This window comes from Phacochoerus africanus, chromosome 7, assembly GCF_016906955.1.
Source record: "Phacochoerus africanus isolate WHEZ1 chromosome 7, ROS_Pafr_v1, whole genome shotgun sequence".
Taxonomy (NCBI): domain Eukaryota; kingdom Metazoa; phylum Chordata; class Mammalia; order Artiodactyla; family Suidae; genus Phacochoerus; species Phacochoerus africanus.
In genome coordinates this window covers 72,194,968-72,217,152 of record NC_062550.1, presented here as the reverse complement: position 1 = coordinate 72,217,152, position 22,185 = coordinate 72,194,968, and the positions used below count along the sequence as shown (strand labels likewise).

The following is a 22,185-nucleotide window of genomic DNA, read 5'->3' as shown; positions in this document are numbered from 1 at the left end:
TCTTTGAATGTCTAGCAATATTTTTCCATAGAATACAGGATACTGTAGAGGAGACACTATAAAGACCCTGGACTCTGTTATTTTCTTCTGAAAAGTATGATTTTTATCCTAGTAGATAATTCAATTACAGCTGATCTCCTTGAACTTGTGGGGACTTGGATTTATCCTTTGTTGGGCTGATCTGCTGAAAGTACAGGGTATTTCCAGACTTCTTTATCCTGATGGGACTCATCCTCCAAATTCTATCGTCCCAGTGGACTTTCTTGGGACATTCAGTTTTGTCACACCACCTCTACTGTAAGCTTTATTGTGGGTCATGATCCCTACTCCTAAAACCTAGACTTTCTATTATCTCAGCAAGATGTCTGGAGTTCTAACAAGAATTTTGCCACTCTGACTGGGTTGGAACTCAGAATTCCCCAGCACTGCTGCTCTGCCTCTGGCATCCCCATTCCATCTGCACCCCCAGAGCAGCATATCTCTGGTATGCCTTGTGTAGTCTCATCTTCTGAATGTGAAGCCTGGTCCTCGGCCAAGGATGATGGACTCTGATCCCAAACTTCTGCATAGTATACTGTTTATATTTACTTCCCTGATCTACTCAGAGCATTTACAACTACAAAATCATGGGAGGTCAGAAGGTTACCTAGTCAAAGAACCATATGATTTTTAAAACCACAGGAATCTTAGAGATTTAGGAAACTCTTTCATTTCAGAACAAGAAAACTGTCAACCTGAAAAGTTAAGTGCAAATTGGATTTTCAGCTGTGAATATCATGCTTTGCAAATATTCAGCTTGACCCAATTTCATAGTGCTGTTATTACTTTATCTCATTTAATCTTCACAACCACCTCATGAGGTAGGTCTAAGAATTATTACCCCAGTTTATAAGTAAGCAAACTGGCTCAAAATGTAAATACATTCTTTGCTACAAAGACCATCTTATAATACTATCTTACTCAGAAGCTTCAGATAGGAAAAGCTTATGACTAAATAAATGGATTACTATTTCTACATGCAAAGCTTGAGGTAAGATTTACCCATTTATAGAGTGAGTAAATACTTACATGGTACTCTGAGGGGCAATGAAAAGGAAGACCCTGAAAGGAGATTTTTTTAAAAAAAATCCCAAGAGGAAAAAATCTCTCATACTGGTATATTATGTAAAAAATTTTCTTAAAATGAGTACTGCAATTAAGCTAAGGCATTAGGTTACCTATCCGCAATAATTAATCCTTTAACTGTTTCATTTGTATTAAAAAGAGGGATTAGGGAGTTCCCATCATGGCTCAGTGGAAACAAATCTAAATAGCATCCATGAGGATGCAGGTTCGATCCCTGGCCTCGCTCAGTGGGTTACAGATCCGGCGTTGCTGTGAGCTGTGGTGTAGATTGCAGACACAGCTCAGATCAGGCGTTGCTGTGGCTGTGGTGTAGGCCAGTGGCTACAGCTCTGATTCAATCCCTAGCCTGGGAACCTCCATGTGCTGTGGGTAAGGCCATAAAAAAACAAAAAGTAAAAAATAAATAAATAAATAAATAAATAAATAAATAAATAAATAAATAAAAATTTTAAAAGAGGGATTAGAGTTGATTCTACACCTCCAGTAAAGGAAAATATGAAAACATAAGAAGTAGGTCAACAATTCCACTCCTTTCTGCTTTGGGAGAAAGAGGATGACTTATATTCTTAACTTCAACCCTGCACAAGTGAGGACATTCTCGCACACAAACCGTATACTGACAGGGGAAGAGAAAGAATTATAAAAGCAGAAAAGAGAGGGATCTGGGAGCTGTTAACTGAAAAGCTCATTTCTTTCTTTCTTTTTTTTTTTTTTTGTCTATTTGCTATTTCGTGGGCCTCTTCCGCGGCATATGAAGGTTCCCAGGCTAGGGGTCTAATCGGAGCTGTAGCCACCAGCCTAAGCCAGAGCCGCAGCAACGCGGGATCCGAGCCACGTCTGCGACCTACACCACAGCTCACGGCAACGCCGGATCCTTAACCCACTGAGCAAGGGCAGGGACCGAACCCGCAACCTCATGGTTCCTAGTCGGATTCATTAACCACTGCGCCACGATGGGAACTCCTGAAAAGCTCATTTCTTTACTTGATACTTAAAGATTACCACAGCCATTTAAGACTTGTTATATGAAAAATGATTAGGAAGCATGATTTTTTTTACCTTTAAAAAAAATTATTTATAATTTTGGAGTTCCCGTCGTGGCGCAGTGGTTAACGAATCCGACTAGGAACCATGAGGTTGCGGGTTCGGTCCCTGCCCTTGCTCAGTGGGTTAAGGATCCGGCGTTTCCGTGAGCTGTGGTGTAGGTCGCAGATGCGGCTCGGATCCTGCGTTGCTGTGGCTCTGGCGTAGGCTGGTGGCTACAGCTCCGATTAGACCCCTAGCCTGGGAACCTCCATATGCCGCGGAAGCGGCCCAAGAAATAGCAAAAATAGACCAAAAAAAAATTATTTATAATTTTATTATATATATATTTTTATCACTCACATTCACAGTTGTACAACAATCATCACAACCAAATTTTATAGTATTTTTTGCGTCTTTTTAGGGCTGCACATGTGGTAAATGGAAATTCTCAGGCTAGGGGTTAAATTGGAGCTGTAGCTGCCAGCCTACCCCACAGCCACAGTAACGCCAGATCTGAGCAGCATCTGCAAACTGCACTGCAGGTCACGACAATGCCAGATCCCTAACCCACTGAGTGAGGCCAGGGATTGAACCTGCATCCTCCTGGATACTAGACAGGTTCTTAACCAGCTGAGCCACAAGAGGAATTCAAGCCTGATTTTTTCAAAAAAGTAGTTTCTTCTGTTTGGAAGTTACAGACGACCCTAAATGGCTAAAAGGTGGAATGGATTTAGGATTAACATAGGAGAAAGGCAAGGAATATTTAGGGTTATTTGTAATAGATTCCAATCCAGGTCACATGAAAATAAAACAACTGAAGAAAAACATCTGAAATACTCATTCCTCGTCTTGTGAGAGGCTGAGGATCATGGTCAACACTTAGGAGTATGGAGAAGTAAGGAACCCTGATAATTACTGTATTATTATATTTAATAAACCCATCTCCACACTATCCTATAGTAACTCAGAGCCTCAATTAAACTCAGTCCCAAAAAGGAGGAAAGATGTTAGGAACTTTTACTATCACACACTCTGTGAAGTAGGTAGCATAAGAGAGCTGGCTATCAGAAAAAGAACGGGCAGAATTAAAGAGTTAACCAAGGCTAGGAAGGTCGTCCTCATGTCAAAAGAGAGTTGACAGAGGTTCTTTAAACAGAAACTTTGCTAGAAATCACATGATCATCTCAATAGATGCAGAAAAAGCATCTGACAAAGTCCAGCATCCATTCATGATCAAAACTCTTACCAAAGTGGGTATAGAGGGAACATATCTTCACATAATAAAAGCCATTTAAGATAAACCCACAGCAAATAGAACACTCAATGGAGAAAAGCTGAAAGCCTTCCCACTAAAATCTGGAACAAGACAAGGATGCCCACTCTCACCACTGTTATTCAGCATAGTGTTGGAAGTCCTAGCCACAGCAATCAGACAAACAAAAGAAATAAAAGGTATCCAAATTGGAAGAGAAGAGGTAAAATTGTCACTGTAAGCAGATGGCATACTATATATAGAAAACCCTAAGGACTCAACCCAAAAACTACTTGAACTCATCAACAAATTCAGCAAAGTAACAGGATATACTGCTTAACATCACTGATTATTAGAGAAATGCAAATCAAAACTACCACAAGATACCACCTCACACCAGTCAGAATGGCCATCATTAATAAGTCCACAAATAACAAGTACTGGAGGGGGTGTGGAGAAAAGGGAACCCTCCTGCACTGTTGGTGGGAATGTAAACTGGTACAATCACTATGGAGAACAGTACGGAGGTATCTTAGAAAACTATACATAGAACTTCCATATGACCCAGCAATCCCACTCCTGGGCATATATCTGGACAAAACTTCCCTTGAAAAAGACACGTGCACCCGCATGTTCACTGCAGCACTATTCACAATAGTCAAGACATGGAAACAAACTAAATGTCCATGATTGATGATTGGATTAGGAAGATGTGGTATATATACACAATGGAATATTACTCGGCCATAAAAAAGAACAAAATAATGCCATTTGCAGCAACATGGATGGAACTAGAGACTTTCATGCTGAGTGAAGTAAGTCAGAACAAAGACAAATACCATATGATTTTACTTATATCTGGAATCTAATATAGGGCACAAATGAACCTTTCCACAGAAAAGAAATCATGGACGACATGGATAACTGACTTGTGGTTGCCAAGGGGGAGGAGGAGGGAGTGGGATGGATTGGGGATTTGGGGTTAATAGATGCAGACTATTGCTTTGGAATGGATAAGCAATGAGAGTCTGCTGTATAGCACTGGGAATTATATCTAGTGACTTATGATGGAGCATGATAATGTGAGAAAAAAGAATGTATACATGTATGTGTGACTGGGTCACCTTGCTGTACAACAGAAAATGGACAGAACACTGTACACCAGCTATAATTGAAAAAATAAAAATCATTATAAAGTAAAAAAAAGAAATTTTGCTTTCTAATTTTAATTAGGACCAATCCCACCAGTGCTACATATTTTTTTTTTGTCTTTTGTTGTTGTTGTTGTTGTTGTTGCTATTTCTTGGGCCGCTCCCGTGGCATATGGAGGTTCCCAGGCTAGGGGTCGAATCGGAGCTGTAGCCACCGGCCTACGCCACAGCCACAGCAACGCGGGATCCGAGCCGCGTCTGCAACCTACACCACAGCTCACGGCAACGCCGGATCGTTAACCCACTGAGCAAGGGCAGGGACCGAACCCGCAACCTCATGGTTCCTAGTCGGATTCGTTAACCACTGCGCCACGACGGGAACTCCAGTGCTACATATTTAATGCTATACTATACAGTACAATTTGACTTCTTTTTCAACTCAAATGTAAGCAACTTTCATAATAATTTCTGTGACTTTCCACAAAATATTTAAACCTCAGTATTTTAGGCCACTGTGAAAAATGCTTCCAACTCCACTAAAAGTCCTTTTTCATATGTCCAATGACTCATATATAGGCATTTGATAGATGTATAAATAAGTGTGGCTTTGCAAAATGTATATATGTTCTAATTCTTTTGTAACTTAAATGGCATTTCAATTTGTTACTGGGATATTAATTTGCACAACTATTATCAATTTTGTGGTTCATCTGGAAGACTGTCATAAATCTCCAAATGGGATTTTATTTTTTTATTATTTTTTTATTATTTTTTTTTTTATTTTCCCACTGTACAGCAAGGGGGTCAGGTTATCCTTACATGTATACATTACAATTACATTTTCCCCCCAGCCTTTCTTCTGTTGCAACATGAGTATCTAGACAAAGTTCTCAATGCTATTCAGCAGGATCTCCTTGTAAATCTATTCTAAGTTGTGTCTGATAAGCCCAAGCTCCCGATCCCTCCCACTCCCTCCCCCTCCCATCAGGCAGCCACAAGTCTCTTCTCCAAGTCCATGATTTTCTTTTCTAAGGAGATGTTCATTTGTGCTGGATATTCGATTCCAGTTATAAGTGATATCATATGGTATTTGTCTTTGTCTTTCTGGCTCATTTCACTCAGTATGAGAGTCTCTAGTTCCATCCATGTTGCTGCAAATGGCATTATGTCATTCTTTTTTATGGCTGAGTAGTATTCCATTGTGTATATATACCACATCTTCCGAATCCAATCATCTGTCAATGGACATTTGGGTTGTTTCCATGTCTTGGCTATTGTGAATAGTGCTGCAATGAACATGCGGGTGCATGTGTCTCTTTTAAGTAGAGTTTTGTCCGGATAGATGCCCAACAGTGGGACTGCGGGGTCATATGGAAGTTCTATGTATAGATTTCTAAGTTATCTCCGTACTGTTCTCCATAGTGGCTGTACCAGTTTACATTCTCACCAACAGTGTAGGAGGGTTCCCTTTTCTCTACACCCCCTCCAGCACTTGTTATTTGTGGATTTATTAATGATGGCCATTCTGACTGGTGTGAGGTGATATCTCATGGTAGTTTTGATTTGCATTTCTCTTATAACCAGCGATGTTGAGCATTTTTTCATGTGTTTGCTGGCCATCTGTATATCTTCTTTGGAGAAATGTCTATTCAGGTCTTTTGCCCATTTTTCCATTGATTGATTGGCTTTTTTGCTGTTGGGGGGATTTTATTTTTTTAATGTCAGCAATTACACAATAAATTTTAACATGAAATTCTATATAATATCAGGAGATAAAATGATTTAAAAAACAGTCTAGTTTTAATCAGAGTATAACAGATTGACTAACCTAACTACACTAACTTCATATAGCCTGAACTTTTCCCAGTAAATATTTTCTATAGCTTTCTTAATTCTAAACATACTCTATTTTTTTCTCTTAAATTAAAAGACAAAGATTGTTTAAATGCCAGAATTAAAGATTATATCACCGGACTCTTCTTAGGAAGAATATGAAAATTTATGTGTGTGAGAGGTCAGGTCTTTCTCTAGTGAAAAGGCATCTCAAAAGTATATAATCTAATCCACTGAGTTTTGGATTTCTCTAGTAATTTACTGCTGGAATGCTTTAATCAAACAGCCCTAGTCTCTCAAAGAAACAAGAGCTTCTGAAACTGACCAATTTGCAGAATAGTCAAATTTGCAGTTTGATAAAAAATTTTACTGAAAATGGAAAATGAGTCTTTTAAGTGTATTTGGATTTTTGTTGTTGTTGTCTTTTCAGGGCTGCACGTGCAGCCTATGAAGGCTCCCAGGCTAGGGGTAGAATTGGTGCTGTAGCCACTGGCCCACACCACAGCCACAGCAATGCAGATCCATGCCACCTCTGCTACCTACACCACAGATCACAGCAATGCTGGATCCTTAACCCATTGAGTGAGGCCAGGGATTGAACCTGGGTCCTCATGGATACTTGTCAGATTTGTTTCTGCTGAGCCATGACAGGAACTCTGCCTGTTTTTACATTTTGCTTAATTTTCTGTTTTCCCACAAATCATAACAGGAAATACATACAGCAAGCAGATAATACTCACTACTACGTGTTTCCTGTGCCAGGCACTGTTCTCAATTCCACACATTAATAATTTATTTTATTGTCATGAAAATGCTATGAAGCAGGAATGATTATTACTATCATTTCATAAATGAGGAAACTAAGGCACAAGGAAGAACTTGCTCAAGTCACAGAGCTAATAAGTGGCAGAGTCAGAATCCAGATTTAGGCTTTTTCATTCCAGGAAGTACACTCTTACTATTTGCCATAAGTAATTAGATGCAGATATCATGCAGAACTACTTGGGGGGGAGTAAACTCCTTACAAATTGACAATGGAATGAAGCAAATTCTGAGTGAAGTTGTAGAACTGAGACATCCCCAACCCAGGAGAGATGATTAGCAGAAAACTGTTCAACAAATGGAGAGAAGTCCAGAACACAGCAGAAGAAGTCTATGCCCTTGGTCAGCTTTGCAGTGAAAAAGTATCAAAAGTTTACTGTATCAAAACCCATAATATATCATTCATAGTATTTTGTGTATAATTATGCTTAGGTTAACTGTATAGTTTTGGACTGAGGTTTTATATATTATTACCTTATATTTGTATGCCAAACTTTTAAAAATTGAACTATAGTTGAGTTACAACATTATTGGTAGTTTCAGGTATACAATATAGCGATTCAGAATTTTTATACATTGTATTCCATTTAAATGTATTACAAAATAATGGCTATAGTTCCCTGCGTTACACAATAAATCCTTGTAGCCTATCTATTTTACACATAGTAGTTTGTATCTCTTAATCCCCTACTCTTATTTTGTCCCTAACCACCTCCCCTCTCCCCACTGGTAACCACAACTTTGTTCTCTGTATTTTTGAGTCTGTTTCTGTTTTGTTATATATGTTCATTTGTTTTTAGATTCCATATATAAGTGATAAAACATTTCTCTGTCTTACTTCACTAAGTTTAATATTTTCTGGGTCCATTCATGTTGCTGCAAATGGTGGAATTTCATTCTTTATAATGGTTGAGGAAATTCCAGTGAGAGACAAAGAAAAAGAATCAATCGTATCCTCCTTATCCATTTGTCTGTTGATGGACACTTCGGTTGCTTCTATACCTTGGCTGTTTTAAATAGTGCTGTTATGAACACTAAGGTACACATATCTTTTCAGATACATTCTGAAAGATTTCTGGCTTTCATTTTTTTAGGATATATGCCCAGGAGTGGAACTGCTGGGTCATATAGTAGTTCTATTTTTAGTTTCTGAGGAACCTCCATACTGTTTTCCATAATGGCTGCATTAATTTATACTCCCACCAACAGTGTACAATGCTTTCCTTTTCTCTACATCCTTGCATACATTTGTTATTTGTAGACATTTTAACAATAGCACACATCTGCCACATTCTGACAGATGTGAGGTGATATCTCATTGGAGTTTTGATTTGCATTTCTCTAATGATCACTGATGTTAAGCATCTTGTCAAGTGCCGTCAGGCATCTATAAGTATTCTTTGGAAAAAATGTCTATTGAGGTCTTCTGCCCATTTTTCAGTTGGGTTGTCTGCTGTTGATATCAAGGTGTATTAGCTGTTTATGTATTTTTTATATTAACCCCTACTTGGTCATGTAATTTGCAGGTATTTTCTCCCATTCAGTAGGTTGTCTTCTCATTTTTTCAATAGTTTCCTTTGCTATGCAAAGGCTTGTAAGTTTAACTTAGTTCCATTTGTTTATTTTTGCTTTTATTCCTTTTACCTTAGGAGACAGATCTGTAAAAAAATATTGCTACAAATGTCAGAATGTTCTGCCTAACTTTTCATCTAGGAGTTTTATGGTTTCTGGTCTCAGTTAAGTCTTTAACCCATTTTGAGTTTATTTTTCTGCATGGTATTATAGATTGTTCTAATTTCATTGTTTTACATATAGTCATCCCATTTTCAAAAGCACTACTTAGTGAAGAGACTGTCATTTCTCCATTGTATATTCTTGCCTACTTTGTTATAGATTAATTGATCATAAATGTGTGGGTTTATTTCTGGGCTCTCCATTCTGCTCCACTGATCCATGTGTCTGAGCCAGTACCATGCTGTTTTTATTACTGTCACTTTGTAGTATAATCTGAATTCAGGGGTCATGATACCTCCAGCTTTCTTCTTTTTTCTAAAGACTGCTTTGGCCAATTTGTAGTCTTTTGTGGTTTCATATTAATTTTTGAATTATTTGTCCTAGTTCTGTGAGAAATGTCCTGGGTATTTTGATAGAGATTGCATTAAATCTGTAGATTGCTTTGGGTAGTATGGACATTTCAACAATATTAATTCTTCCCCAATCCATGAGCACAGAATATCTTTCCATTTCTTTATATTATCTTCACTTTCCTTCACCAATGTTTTAAAGTTTTCAGAGTATAAGTCTTTCATCTCCTTGGTTAAGTTTATTCCTAGGTATTTTATGTATGTCAAACTTTTCAAATCTATGTCTCAAAACCACATAGGGATTTCAATTCACTGCTCTAAGTGGAAAGAAGAGAATAGCTGTTGCTCCCACACTTGGTAGACCCATGTGGGTTGGTCTCCAGGGAAGTGCAATCACAAGATCCGCTAAGAATCATCATTCTCTCAATAGGATAGAGGATAGAGAATTATGCCTAAAGTGTGGAGATAATTTGTTAAAAGGAAGGTATTAAAAAAACCACTTTACTAAGATATGAAAATGAAAGACAACAAGGAGAAATTTAAGTGCAAATTAAAGCAAGGACTACTTTAAAAACTTTAAGTCATTAAATCTGTACAACACAATACTTGTAGAAAATCTAAGAACATCATGACGCCACAGTAATATCTCCTGAGCAAATGAAGAAGATTTAAGACAGAAGCCATGTGTCAAAGCCAGGTTTTAACACCTTGCTTCTGGGACTTTTATTTAATGTTGATTCATTACATTTCTATACCACTTATAAATTCTCTAAATACTTTAATTACTTATTCCATGCTGCATTGTGCTTGAGTGTTTGGTCTTACCAAAAAGTTTTGCTAATGAGTGTATTTTTCAGAAAGGTAATCTCCACCCTGAGTTGGCAAGGGAATTCTATAATAAAGTTTAGTATTGTAGTTCCATAACAATGATAACAATAATAATAATAAATCACACAATTCCCTTTTCATGCTTTCAAGTCAAGATTTAAAAAAAAATTCATCCATATCTTTTCAAAGTCCTAATAATAAAGGAAAATTCCTTTACAAATCCACCACGATTGTGCTATAGACATTTGAACTGAGTGGGACAAGCCTGACAAGTTAAGATCGTGGCATGTGGAAAGAAGGAAGCAAAACTCATATCCTGTTGCTTTAGCAGGGCCTGGAGTGCTTAGGAGTATCACACCTGGTACCTTGTTTTCCCCAACGTTATATCCATCCTCCCTCTATTTTCTCATCACCAGTAATGAGACTTGACTTATTCCTCCTCCATTCACCTGCTCCTGAGAAGTAAACATTTTTCTTATCACGATACTCAGAACCTTAACTTCTGCCTAATCTCCCTGCATATCAACCTATTTCTGGCTTCCAGTGTATCATCTGTAATGTTTTTCTAAAAGATTAGGATCTCTTAACCTTCCACCATGGCCTAATCATCCATAAGCACAGGTGACACCCCAACATTTGTTTCCTCAACTCCTGGGCTACAGTCCTGACTTTACAATAGTCGTGCACCATGAAAATTCATGCTGAGATGTCACAGCAAGATCCTTTGCTACTCTGTACTTGTGGCACTGGGCATTTACTGATGGTCCGAAGTATGAGAAAAGAAGAGGTGATGTTAGCTTGAAGCATTAGGTAGGCTCAGAAAAGTTTACTTTATGTCATAAAGACTGGATTTATGCAGAGAAGAGGGAACTAACAGAAAGTGAGTAAGGATTATGTAGGAGAAAATTAATAAAGAATGATTGCAGAGGAGGGAACCAGTGCTTAAATCTGTGATAGAAAGAAGCTGGCCACGATGAAGGAGAAAGCATATCTCCTCTGAGTCAGAAGATAAGACAACAAAAACACAGGTAACTACTGAAGTAATAAAGGTAACAGCAGGGTCCCAGCACAGACCTGGTTTCAATAAAATGAGAGGAAGGTAATCACATGGGGGTGGGGAGAGTAGGGGAGAAAGTACCAAGGCATGTAAAAAAAGAGACAAACTTGTTCTAAAGAGAAGGAAATCAGAACTTTTCAAAGTCACAGACAAAGAAAAAGAAGCAGATGCATTATGTACAGAATATGCATACATGCTTCACATCAGACTATCTCAAAGAAGCCACAAGATGTGGGGAAAGCAGGAAATGGATGCAAAGCAAGGTTTTGCTAAAAAATAACAATTCCGTAAAGACTGAGGAGTGTGGCAAATGCTAATCGTTAAATATGAGGGTTGGTAATAAGGAGGTTCATTATACTATTGTCTCTACTTTTGTGGACCTTTGGAAATGTTTATAATAAAAAAATGTTTTTCAAATTGCCTAGCCATCACAGAATCTCAGGAGCAACAGTCATCTTTCTTAGTAAGCACAACAACTTGTCTCAACTTTCCAGAAGGTTTTAGGAATTTCAGAGATACAACTGGAGACAGACACATACACTCTAGGAGACTAAAATCTGATGAAGAGAGGCAAAAAAAAAAAAAGTTTCTATTTGACCAGGATTTTTCCAAATTTGTTCTAAGGAGTGAGAAACACCAGTTAGCATTAAAATTAGGCTAAGTGGGTCAGAGGTAATAAACAGGACCAGAAGATGAAAGCAATGAAGACAAGTATTTCTACTAAGAACAAGCCTGAAAAACAACATTATAAAGCTTACTTCATCTCCAGAACTTCCTCTAAGTGTTTCCTTCTCTCAGCCCGAAGGTTGGTCAAATGAGTTTCCTTCTCTGCCAGTGACTGCTGAGTTGAGGACAGCTTCGCTTTCATGGACTCGAGCTCCTGTTTTACTTTCTCCATGGCCATCAGTAATTCCTCCACCTGTGATAAACATGGAAAACACAAAAACTGAACATCTGGATCAAGCCCAGTCAGTCAGAGGAGTTGGGCAAGGGTAACACCTGGGCCCACAAAACTGAAGATGCACACAGCAAAAATTCTGTGCTCTCTCCAGACCATACATTTATAGCAGGTAAAGAAATACACCTCTCGGAGTTCCCATCGTGGCACGATGGTTAACGAATCCAACTAGGAACCATGAGGTTGCTGGTTTGGTCCCTGGCCTTGCTCAGTGGGTTAACGATCTGGCGTTGCCGTGAGCTGTGGTGTAGGTTGCAGACTCGGCTCGGATCCCGCGTTGCTGTGGCTCTGGCGTAGGCTGGAGGCTACAGCTCCGATTAGACCCCTAGCCTGGGAATCTCCATATGCCGTGGGAGTGGCCCAAGAAATAGCAAAAAAAGACAAAAAAAAAAGGAAATACACCTCTTATCTTCTCCCCACTATAATCCTCAGTTTTCATCAGAAAGAAGGTTAGGACATCAGTTCAAAAAGTAACTCTGGCACTGGCAATCCCTTAAGTAATTTATTTAGAAATGGTGCTGAAACTCCAATGGAAATATCAATATAATGCAGATAAAAACATAAGGAATGAAATCATAGTATTTCTAGAAAGATTTTAGGAAATAAAAGTCATAAACTTGACTAGTAACAGATGCAGTATAAACATAAATGAGTCATTTTTATTCGTCCAAAGTAATATTCTTCTGTTTATACCACTACAAAGAATTTCTTCTTAAAGAAACAGCTAGAATTCAAGCAGATAATTTTGTGCTCTAAAGCCATGTAGGTAGAGTTTTTTCAAGGATGGCAGGAAGACAAAAAGAAAACTATGTGACCAGATAGAGAAAAGAAAGATGCTTTTAAAAGACCTGTAAAAACAATAGAGGGAAAGAAGACAGAATGCTACAACACAAGACACCAAGAGAGCAAGTTCTGTACTTGCAGTTATTTCCACTTACTCTGGGTGGTTCCAAGATCACAAGTATTTAAAAAAAAAAAAAAAAAAAAGTTCATTTTAATTCAGAAGCAAAAAATATGCTGACAAAAGTGTCTGTTATTACCTAAAAGCAACCTCAACCAGATAATAATACCGTCAAGTACATTGATCACAAGAGTTTATGTCAGTTTGCCAATTGACAAGAAAAAAATCCTTGTTAAAATCCTTTTTGGGCCGCGGGAGCGGCCCAAGAAATAGCAACAACAACAACAACAACAAAAAAGACAAAAGACAAAAAAAAAATCCTTTTCGGAAGTAGAGGTGGGTGTAGGTAGACTGGTAACAGCTGTTAAACACGGACAGTAAACAGATACACTTAGTTTTTCGGCACTTGAATTATTTTTTTTTTCTTCTTTGTCTTTTTGCCATTTTCTTGGGCTGCTCTCGCGGCATACGGAGGTTCCCAGGGTAGGGGTCTAATCGGAGCTGTAGCTGCTGGTCTACACCAGAGCCACGACAACACGGGATCCGAGCAGCGTCTGCAACCTACACCACAGCTCACAGCAATGCCGAATCCTTAACCCACAGAGCAAGGCCAGGGATCGAACCCGCAACCCCATGGTTCCTAGTTGGATTCGTTAACCACTGAGCCACGACGGGAACTCCCACTTGAATTTTTTTACTTTGTGTATCTTTTCAGGCATGATCAAGTTAATGTTCTCAGCTAACAGCATCCAGGCAGCCCCAGCTGCTGTGGGAATTTACGGTATTATGCAGATATCTTTGGATATGTATTCACATATCTGCAAGCTTTACATGAACAAAGACTGCAGCCTGCCTTTTTGAAAAGTATCAATAAGGTTGATTCCCTATTATCAGTTTAATTCAAGTAAAACATTATCTAAAACTGGATTGAAATGATACCCATTGTATGTTCTCATAACACAAAATCAGTAATCAACAACACCATTTACAGAAGCTCTAATAAAGCGTAAGATGCATCTACCTTCTATGAACTTAAGCCTATCTCACAAAATCTCTCTCCCATCCTGCTTTCATTGCTCCAGGCAAGCAATGAAAGAGATATTTTATATATACACAAGCAAGCATGTATAAATAAACTATTTTCCTTTTTCTATACAAAGGGAAGCCTACTCTACACATACTCTCATGTGTCCAAAAATTCTGGCAACCTTTTATTGAAATACCACATAAGTATAGAAAAATACACCAACAATAAATGTGCAGTCTAAAGAATTCTAAGTGAACAAACCTACGTAAAGAGCAATAACCAGAATATCATCGGGACTCCCAAACTCTCCCCATGTCCCCTTTCTGGATAAAGTGGAACCATTATTCTAACACTCTTGATTTGTCATGCCTATTTATACAAATGTAATTACACAGTATATAATTTTAAGCACAGATTTTTTTCCCACAAGTGTTATGTCTCTAAGATTCACCTACATTGTTGGGTAAAATTGCAGTTCCTTAATTCTCATAAATGTTTGATATTCCACTGCGAAAAACAGCAAAATTTACTGAAGCCACTTTTGATAAGCAGAAGTTTTAAATTTTAGTGGAGTTTAACAAAATTTTTCCTACATACATGTTTATGTTCAGGGCTTTTTGTATAATGAATAAGAAAATTTTGGCTACCTCAAGGTCATGAGAATATTATTCTACTCTTTCTTCTAAATCCTTTATTGGATTATATGTTCACATTTAAGTATACAACTTATATGTGACTGATTTTTTAATATGGTATAATGGTCAGACCCACTTTTATCAATATGGCTATCCAATATATTCAGCACTGTTAACTGCAGAAAGACTTCACAATCATGTTAGGAAGGTACTTTTGGCCTACTTGGCAAAAGATTGTAAGTTACTTAAAGACTATTTAGAAATTATAGGAAAAATAATTTAACAATGCTTTGTATTGCATGTAACCACTTTTAAATTTCATGAATGAGCAATGTGAAATATCATATGAAAAAAGGTATATATATATATTCCACAGCTAAAAGCAAAACACACACTTACAGACTCTTTATTCCAGAGTTAAAAAAGCATAATCTTTAATAATAAAGACTGACTGGGGAGTTCCCATCATGGCGCAGTGGAAACAAATCCAACTAGGAACCATGAGGTTGCGGGTTTGATCCCTGGCCTCGTTCAGTGGGTTAAGGATCCAGCGTTGCGGTGAGCTGTGGTGTAGATCACAGACATGGCTCGGATCTGGCATTGCTGTGGCTGTGGTGTAGGCTGGCAGCTGTAGCTCCGACAGACTCCTAGTCTGGGAACCTCCATATGCCGTGGGTACAGCCCTAAAAAGACAGAAAGACCAAAAAAAAAAAAAAAAAAAAAAAGGCTGACTGCTTAACTCTTGAAGACCAGGATCAAGAACAAGATCAGTATCTGTTCTCACAACTTCTATTTAATATTGTAGTACAGTTGATAGCAGTAAAAAGCCACAAAAAATTTAAAGGCATCCACCTTAGAGAGGAAGACTTCCTCTAGTTAAAGATGATATAATTTTATATATAGAAAAATACTAAGGAATTCATTTTAAAAAGTAAACAAGTATACAAAAGTTGCAGGATACAAGGTCAACATACAAAAATCAATTGTATGTCTCTATATAGGCAATGTTTATTCCAAAAATGAAATTAAGAAAACAATTACATTTACAATAGCATCAAAAAAAGAGGAAATACCTTGGCATAAATTTAACAAAAAAAAGCAACACATGTATATTGAAAATCACAAAAGATTGTTGAAATAAAGATGATATGTTCATGGATCAAAAGACTTAAGATAGTAATACTCTCTAAACTGATCTACAGGCTCAACAAAATCCCTGTAAAAGCTCTCTTGTCAGAAACTGACAAGCTGACTCTAAAACTCAATGAAAATGAAAGAGAGCCAAAATAAGAAAAGTAATCTGAAAAAAGAAACAAAGTTGAAGGACTCATACTTCTTAACTTCAAAATTATTAGAACTTCAGGGTGGTACTGGCATAAGGATGGACAAAGAGACCAATAAAAAAGAACTGAGAATTCAGAGATAAACCCTAACTTGCATGGTAAATTGATTTTTGACAAGAGTGCCAGGGCAATTCAATGAGGAAAGAATATTCTTTTGATGGAAAGGTGCTTGGACAATTGCCCTATTGCTTTTCATTTTAAAGTTCCCATGCCATTAACTTTTTTTTTCATTTTTAAGGTTTTATTGAAGTAGAGTTGATTTTTAAGGTTGTGATGGTTTCTGCTGCACAATAAAGTGATTCAGTTACACATGTACACACATCCATCCTTTTTCAGATTCTTTTCCCATGTAGATTATCATAGAATATTGGGTAGAGTTCCCTGTGCTATATATAGCAAGTCCCCAATGACCGGTCATTACATATATCAGTGTCATACCATTAACTTCTTGACAAAAATGGGTCACTTGTCCTACAGAATGCCCCACATTTTGGATTCAGTTGACTTTTTTTTTTTTTTTGCTTTTTAGGGCCGCACCCGCGGCGTATGGAAGTTCCAAGGTTAGGGGTTGAATTGGAGCTGTAGCTGCCGGCCTATGTCACAGCCACACCAACGCAGCATCCAAGCCATGTCTGCAACCTACACCACAGCTCACGGCAACACCAGGTCCTTAACCCACTGAGTGAGGCCAGGGATCCAACCCGAACTTCACGGTTCCTAGTCGAATTCATTTCCACCCAGCCACGATAGGAACTCCCGACTTTTTTTTATGATTCCTTTCAACTGAAAGTTATGTATAAAGCTTCCATGAGGTTTGAGTTTGTTTTGTCTTTCTGACCACAGTACTCCATGGGTTACATTATATCACACAAAGAGACACCCAATGATTGTCCTTTTCACATTTAGCTGTAACACTGATCAGTGGGTTCAGATTACTTCATTATCAATTTCTCCGCTTTTACCAGATTCTTTTATCACATCAATAATGATAACAGTAATTAAACATTTCATTTGTTTTGGGGGCATTTGTGCTGCTTCTTCCTTGAAAGCCTCAGTCAAATCTCTGCACACACTCCCCAGACCCCCACCAGCTTGTTTTTCTTATTCTTGATTTGGAGGTGTTTCAAACACACAAATGAACAAATATTCTAGATAACTTTCATCAATTTCATGCACAGCAAATTTCTTCTCCCAATGTGTGGCTTATGTGTTACTTTCATTATGGTTTTTTGATGATCAGAAATATTTTAAATTAATATAATCAAATTTACTACACTTTTATGTAACTTTTATATCCTGCTTAAGAAATCTTTTCCTAGAAACTCATGGACTTGGAGTACAGACTTGTGGTTGCCGAGGGGGAATGGGAGGGGGAGTGGGATGGACTGGGAATCTGGGGTTAATAGATGCAAACTATTACTTTTGGAATGGATAAGCAATGAGATCCTGCTGTATAGCATTGGGAATTGTATCTAGTCACCTACGAAGAAGCATGATGGAAGATAATGTGAGAAAAAGAATGTATATATGTACGTGTGACTGGGTCACTTTGCTGTACAGTTGAAAATTGACAGAACACTGTAAACCAGATATAATGGAAAAAAATAATTTAAAACAAGAAAGAAATCTTTTCCTATAGCCAAGATATAGCCAAGTGATATTTCCTGCTTTTATTTTGCCATCAGTAGCAGATGAAATTGGTGGTCCCAATCATCATTCTTCTATAGTATTTGTATACATACGTCTATATCCTTGCCATGACCTCATGGTGGGCACAGTACACTTCTCTGACCCTTGACTTTGGCATGGCTGTGTCACTTGCTTTGCGCAGTGTGATGTTAACAGCCCAGACACAAGTTGAGGCTTACAGCATGTGGGTTGCATTTCCACCACTGCCAAGAAAACAAAATTCTGAGTAGCTGCTGCATCTCAGCTGGGTCCTTGAATGAGCCATGTAAGGCACAGACACCTCAGCCAACAACTAAAACAAAGCTAACTATACTAACGCTCCACTGAGAAATAAATGCTTATTAGTATTAGTCAGGTTCTCCAGGGAATCAATTGGATATAACTGAATTCAATATATGTATGTGTATATACACATGCACATTGTTTTCAGTATATATCCTATTGGCTCTGTTTCTCTGGAGAACCCTGATAAGCACACAAAATATATTAAAGTTTGACCAGATTATCTGGGCACCTCATGGCCCATCACGAGTTAACATATCAAAATAGTCACAATTTGCTACTGTTATTTTGTGTTTGTTATTCAATACCTGACTGAGAAGCTTTCCAAAAGTTTAAAGTATTGCATTTCACATTTAGTCTTTAATCAACCTGGAGTTGATTTTGTTATGGTGTGAGGTAGGGGTCCTATTCATTCTTCACTATAGGGATATCCAATGTCTCAGTACCCATTCATTGAAAAATCCATTCTATAATCACTTTTGACATTCATCAGGTATCCCCATAAGCATGGGTATGTTTCTGTGCTTTCTATTATGATCCACTGGTTTGCCTATTCCTACAATGAAACCACGCTGTCATAATTGTTATAGCTTTATGAGGTGTGATATCTAAGAAAAAGGTATACTCTTTTCAAGAGCATCTTCTTGAATTTCTGAGTCTACCACAGTCCAGACACTACTCTAGAACAATTCATGAGAGAGATACATTTAACACTTCAATATCTTTCAAAAAAGCTTTATAATTTTCACCATAATTATCTTGAACATTCTAATAATATTTACTCCTTGGTACTTTATACCCTTTTAATGTTATATTAAATAGGGTCTTTTTTAATTTTCATTTTTGCGCAGACCATAGAAATGCAATTGGTTTCCGTATATTGATTCTGTGTCTAGTAGCCTACTTAAATACTCTTTATGGATATTTTTTACTTACTATGTAGACAACTATATCATATCTTAATGACAGTTTTCTCTCTTACCTTCCAATTCTTAAGTATTTATTTCTCTTACTTGCCTTACTTCACGGACAAGAAAGTCTATGAAAATACTGACAGCATGCCCTCTATCTTATTCCTGATCATAAAAAGAATACTTTAAAAGTTTTACCCAATAGCATCCTTTAACAGGCCAAGGAAATTCCCATCTACTGCTAGCTAGTTAAGAATTTTTTAAACTGTAAATTAATGTAAAATTTCTGCATTTCTTGAGATAATGATACGACTTTTCTCCAATCATATTTTAATGTGCCAGACTACAGTAATTAGTCTTCTAATGATACCAATCATGAACTCCTAGAATAACCTAACCTCTTCAAGCATATCCTCCTTTTTCACATACACTAATTTTGGATCGGAAATATTTTAAGAATTTTTGTATGTATGTTCATGGTTGAAACAGGCCTAAAGTTTTCCTTTCTTGTATTAGCTTTGTCAAATTCTGATATAAAGTTATGATAGCCCTAAAATATGTCCTTTTTTATTTTATGAAGCTGTTCCTATAAGACTGAAATTATTTGGTCCTTGTATGCTTATTAAAAATCACCAACATAACTCTCTGGGCTTGAAATTTGTGGGAAAAAATTTTATTACCAACTCTTTTTCAGGTTTTCTTTTTCATATTTAGCTACTTTTGCTAAGTTCCGTTTTTCTTGGCATTTGCTCACTTAGTCTAAATCTTCAAATGTACTGGCAAAGACACCCTTGACTCTTTTAATACCTGCAGGATTTATAGCTATGAGCCTTTTATCACTCCAAAAGTTGCTCACTGTGCCTTCTTTCTTTTTCTCTCCTAAGTCTTACCAAAGGCCAATTTTCTTAGTGCTTTCAAAGGGCCAATTTTGGGCATTGTGGATTCTTTTCATAAAAGGGGTGAGTACTAGTCATCTATTAGACTCTCCAACTTGGGCTACCATGAACCTTGTCTTTCGTCCTGCCAATATACAAAAACCAACATTCAAGTTCAACAGCTTATCAAGTACTTATCTTTGAATTCCCTTTCTATTCATCCTCTGACTTGAGAATTTTCAGCTTTCTTGCTAACTTATGAATGCATATTTTATCACCCATCTTCAACTGTTTCTGTGGAAGTTATTTTCCCAGCATCTAGTCTGCCATGGTTGCAGACATATTTTACCTTTCATTCTACTCTTAAACTTATAGAATTTTTTGTGTTAGTAAAACATAATTTTCTTAAAGATTGCTTAATTTCCCCATCCATTGAGTGCCAGAGCCTCAAAGTTATTTCTACCTCAGATCATACATACATCCAAATAGGTTTTAAAGCATTTTAGCATTTAATTCAAGAATGATACCATAAACCAGGATTTCTAAATAATCACCTGATTTGTGCTCTGGCTGCAAGCCAGGAAACCGATTCAAAGCCAAAATGAAATTCTTCACTTTCTGTTACTCTTCCCCAATCCCAGAGACATTCAGCTATCTCCCCTTGGATATCCACCCCATTCTATGCCCATCACACAGCAGCGGTTGTAGAGTCACTGAGAAATGAAGGTAATGAAAGCTGAGTAGAAGAAGCATACATACCACATCAAACAATGAAGAAATTCTCCACAATTTTAAAATATGCTCCAGGTCACAGTATGATTTTCAAAAGCGTATGTTTTAAGACATTAAAAAAAAAAAAAGACCAGAGTTGGGATTCAAATACGTAACCTAACTGCCTCCACTAACACATTAAGGAGAAAAAAGCACAGGGCCTGAAAGAGTGCAGTGCCAGCAGGACCAGATGGTTTGCTTAAATCACAAGCTAATAAACTTTTAATCAGAATAAGAAGGGAACAAATTATGGCTTTACTACAGACCCATTTTCCTTAAAAAAGCAAAGCAACTGGATGCCTCAGGTGCTGGCAAAGACTACACCTTCAGGTGTCCCACCTTCTTCTGTTCCATGATCAAGAGCAAAACTTTTTGTAGTTTCCAAGATGCTAATGGAAAATCTTGTTATACCTTCTTGAGAAGATAAGAGGCAGATGTCTCCAAAGGGGGGGAAAAAATGACTAGAAGAAAAAAGGAGAGGTACAAAAAGAAGGTTATCTAGAGGCTAAGCCTTCACTGTGTAAGCTAGAATTTCATATAAGAACACCAGTTTTCCTGATGTCAACACAATTCTAGATTTAGAACCACTCTGCTGGAGTTTCCACCGTGGCTCAGCAGTTAATGAGCCTGACTGGCATCCATGAGGATGCAGGTTTGATCCCGGGCCTCGTTCAGTGAGTTAAGGATCCGGCATTGCCGTGAGCTGTGGTGTAGGTTGCAGATGCGGCTCGGATCCCGCATTGCTGTGGCCCTGGAGTAGGCTGGTGGCCACAGCTCTGATTGGACCCCTGGCCCAGGAACCTCCATATGCTGCAGGTGTAGCCCTAAAAGAAAGGAGCCTCCCCCCACCAAAAAAAACCCCACACCACTCTGTTATGATTACAAAAAAGTTACCTAGCTCCTGAGCTGAGAAGCATGTTTGAAGGACTAATGAGAACTACCTACATACCTACAAGCTTACACCCCACTATACTTGGCAAATAAGCCACTTTAGGTACCTCACAACCACTACTAATGAGAATCTGAATTTACAGAATTCCCAAGAGAGTTATGCTAGTATTTACGTTACTACTTATCTTCTCAATAGTTTTTTTTTTTTGCTAATGCATGGTTATTCTTCAATATTCATCAATTGTACAGTATTTTATGGATATGAAATAGCTATAGCTATTACAAAAATAACTATAATAATAGCAAGTTATGTTATTTGAATAATTTGAAGTGTTCTAAGTACTAAAATCCTCACAATGATCCTATGAGGTGGATATAAGGTATTATTATCATCTTCAATTTTACAGAAGAGGAAACATGTTTAGAGATTTTAAGTGTCTTATTCCAGATCACACAGCCAGAGGAAGCAGAGCTGGGATTCCAACTCTGTATTTACTGTATTCACAGTCAACACTGTTTTGCTCAATGAAGCAGGGTGCAGAAGTCCTAACAGAGCTTTCTGCAGTTATATCTAACAAATCCCTCCAGGGAGTGCTCCCATGCCCACTTTTGCATCTTTCAATCCTTCCCTCCTGCCCCCCAATTACTTAATCCCCTCCATGTACCAGGTACTGTGTGCTACACCAGGAGGGTTTAATAGAAATACACATGCTTCCCTGTTGTC

The 22,185-nt window shown here is 37.7% G+C and overlaps 1 protein-coding gene across 10 annotated transcripts in view; it reads right to left on the bottom strand.

Moving 5' to 3' along the window:
- ERC1 (ELKS/RAB6-interacting/CAST family member 1) overlaps window positions 1-22,185 on the bottom strand; it is a 379,584-nt gene that overhangs the window by 170,457 nt on the left and 186,942 nt on the right. For all 10 annotated transcript variants that reach the window (XM_047787884.1, XM_047787889.1, XM_047787892.1 and 7 more), the window contains one exon: window positions 11,937-12,097. In XM_047787884.1, the coding sequence (XP_047643840.1) occupies window positions 11,937-12,097 (161 nt within the window). The remainder of the gene's footprint in view (window positions 1-11,936; window positions 12,098-22,185) is intronic.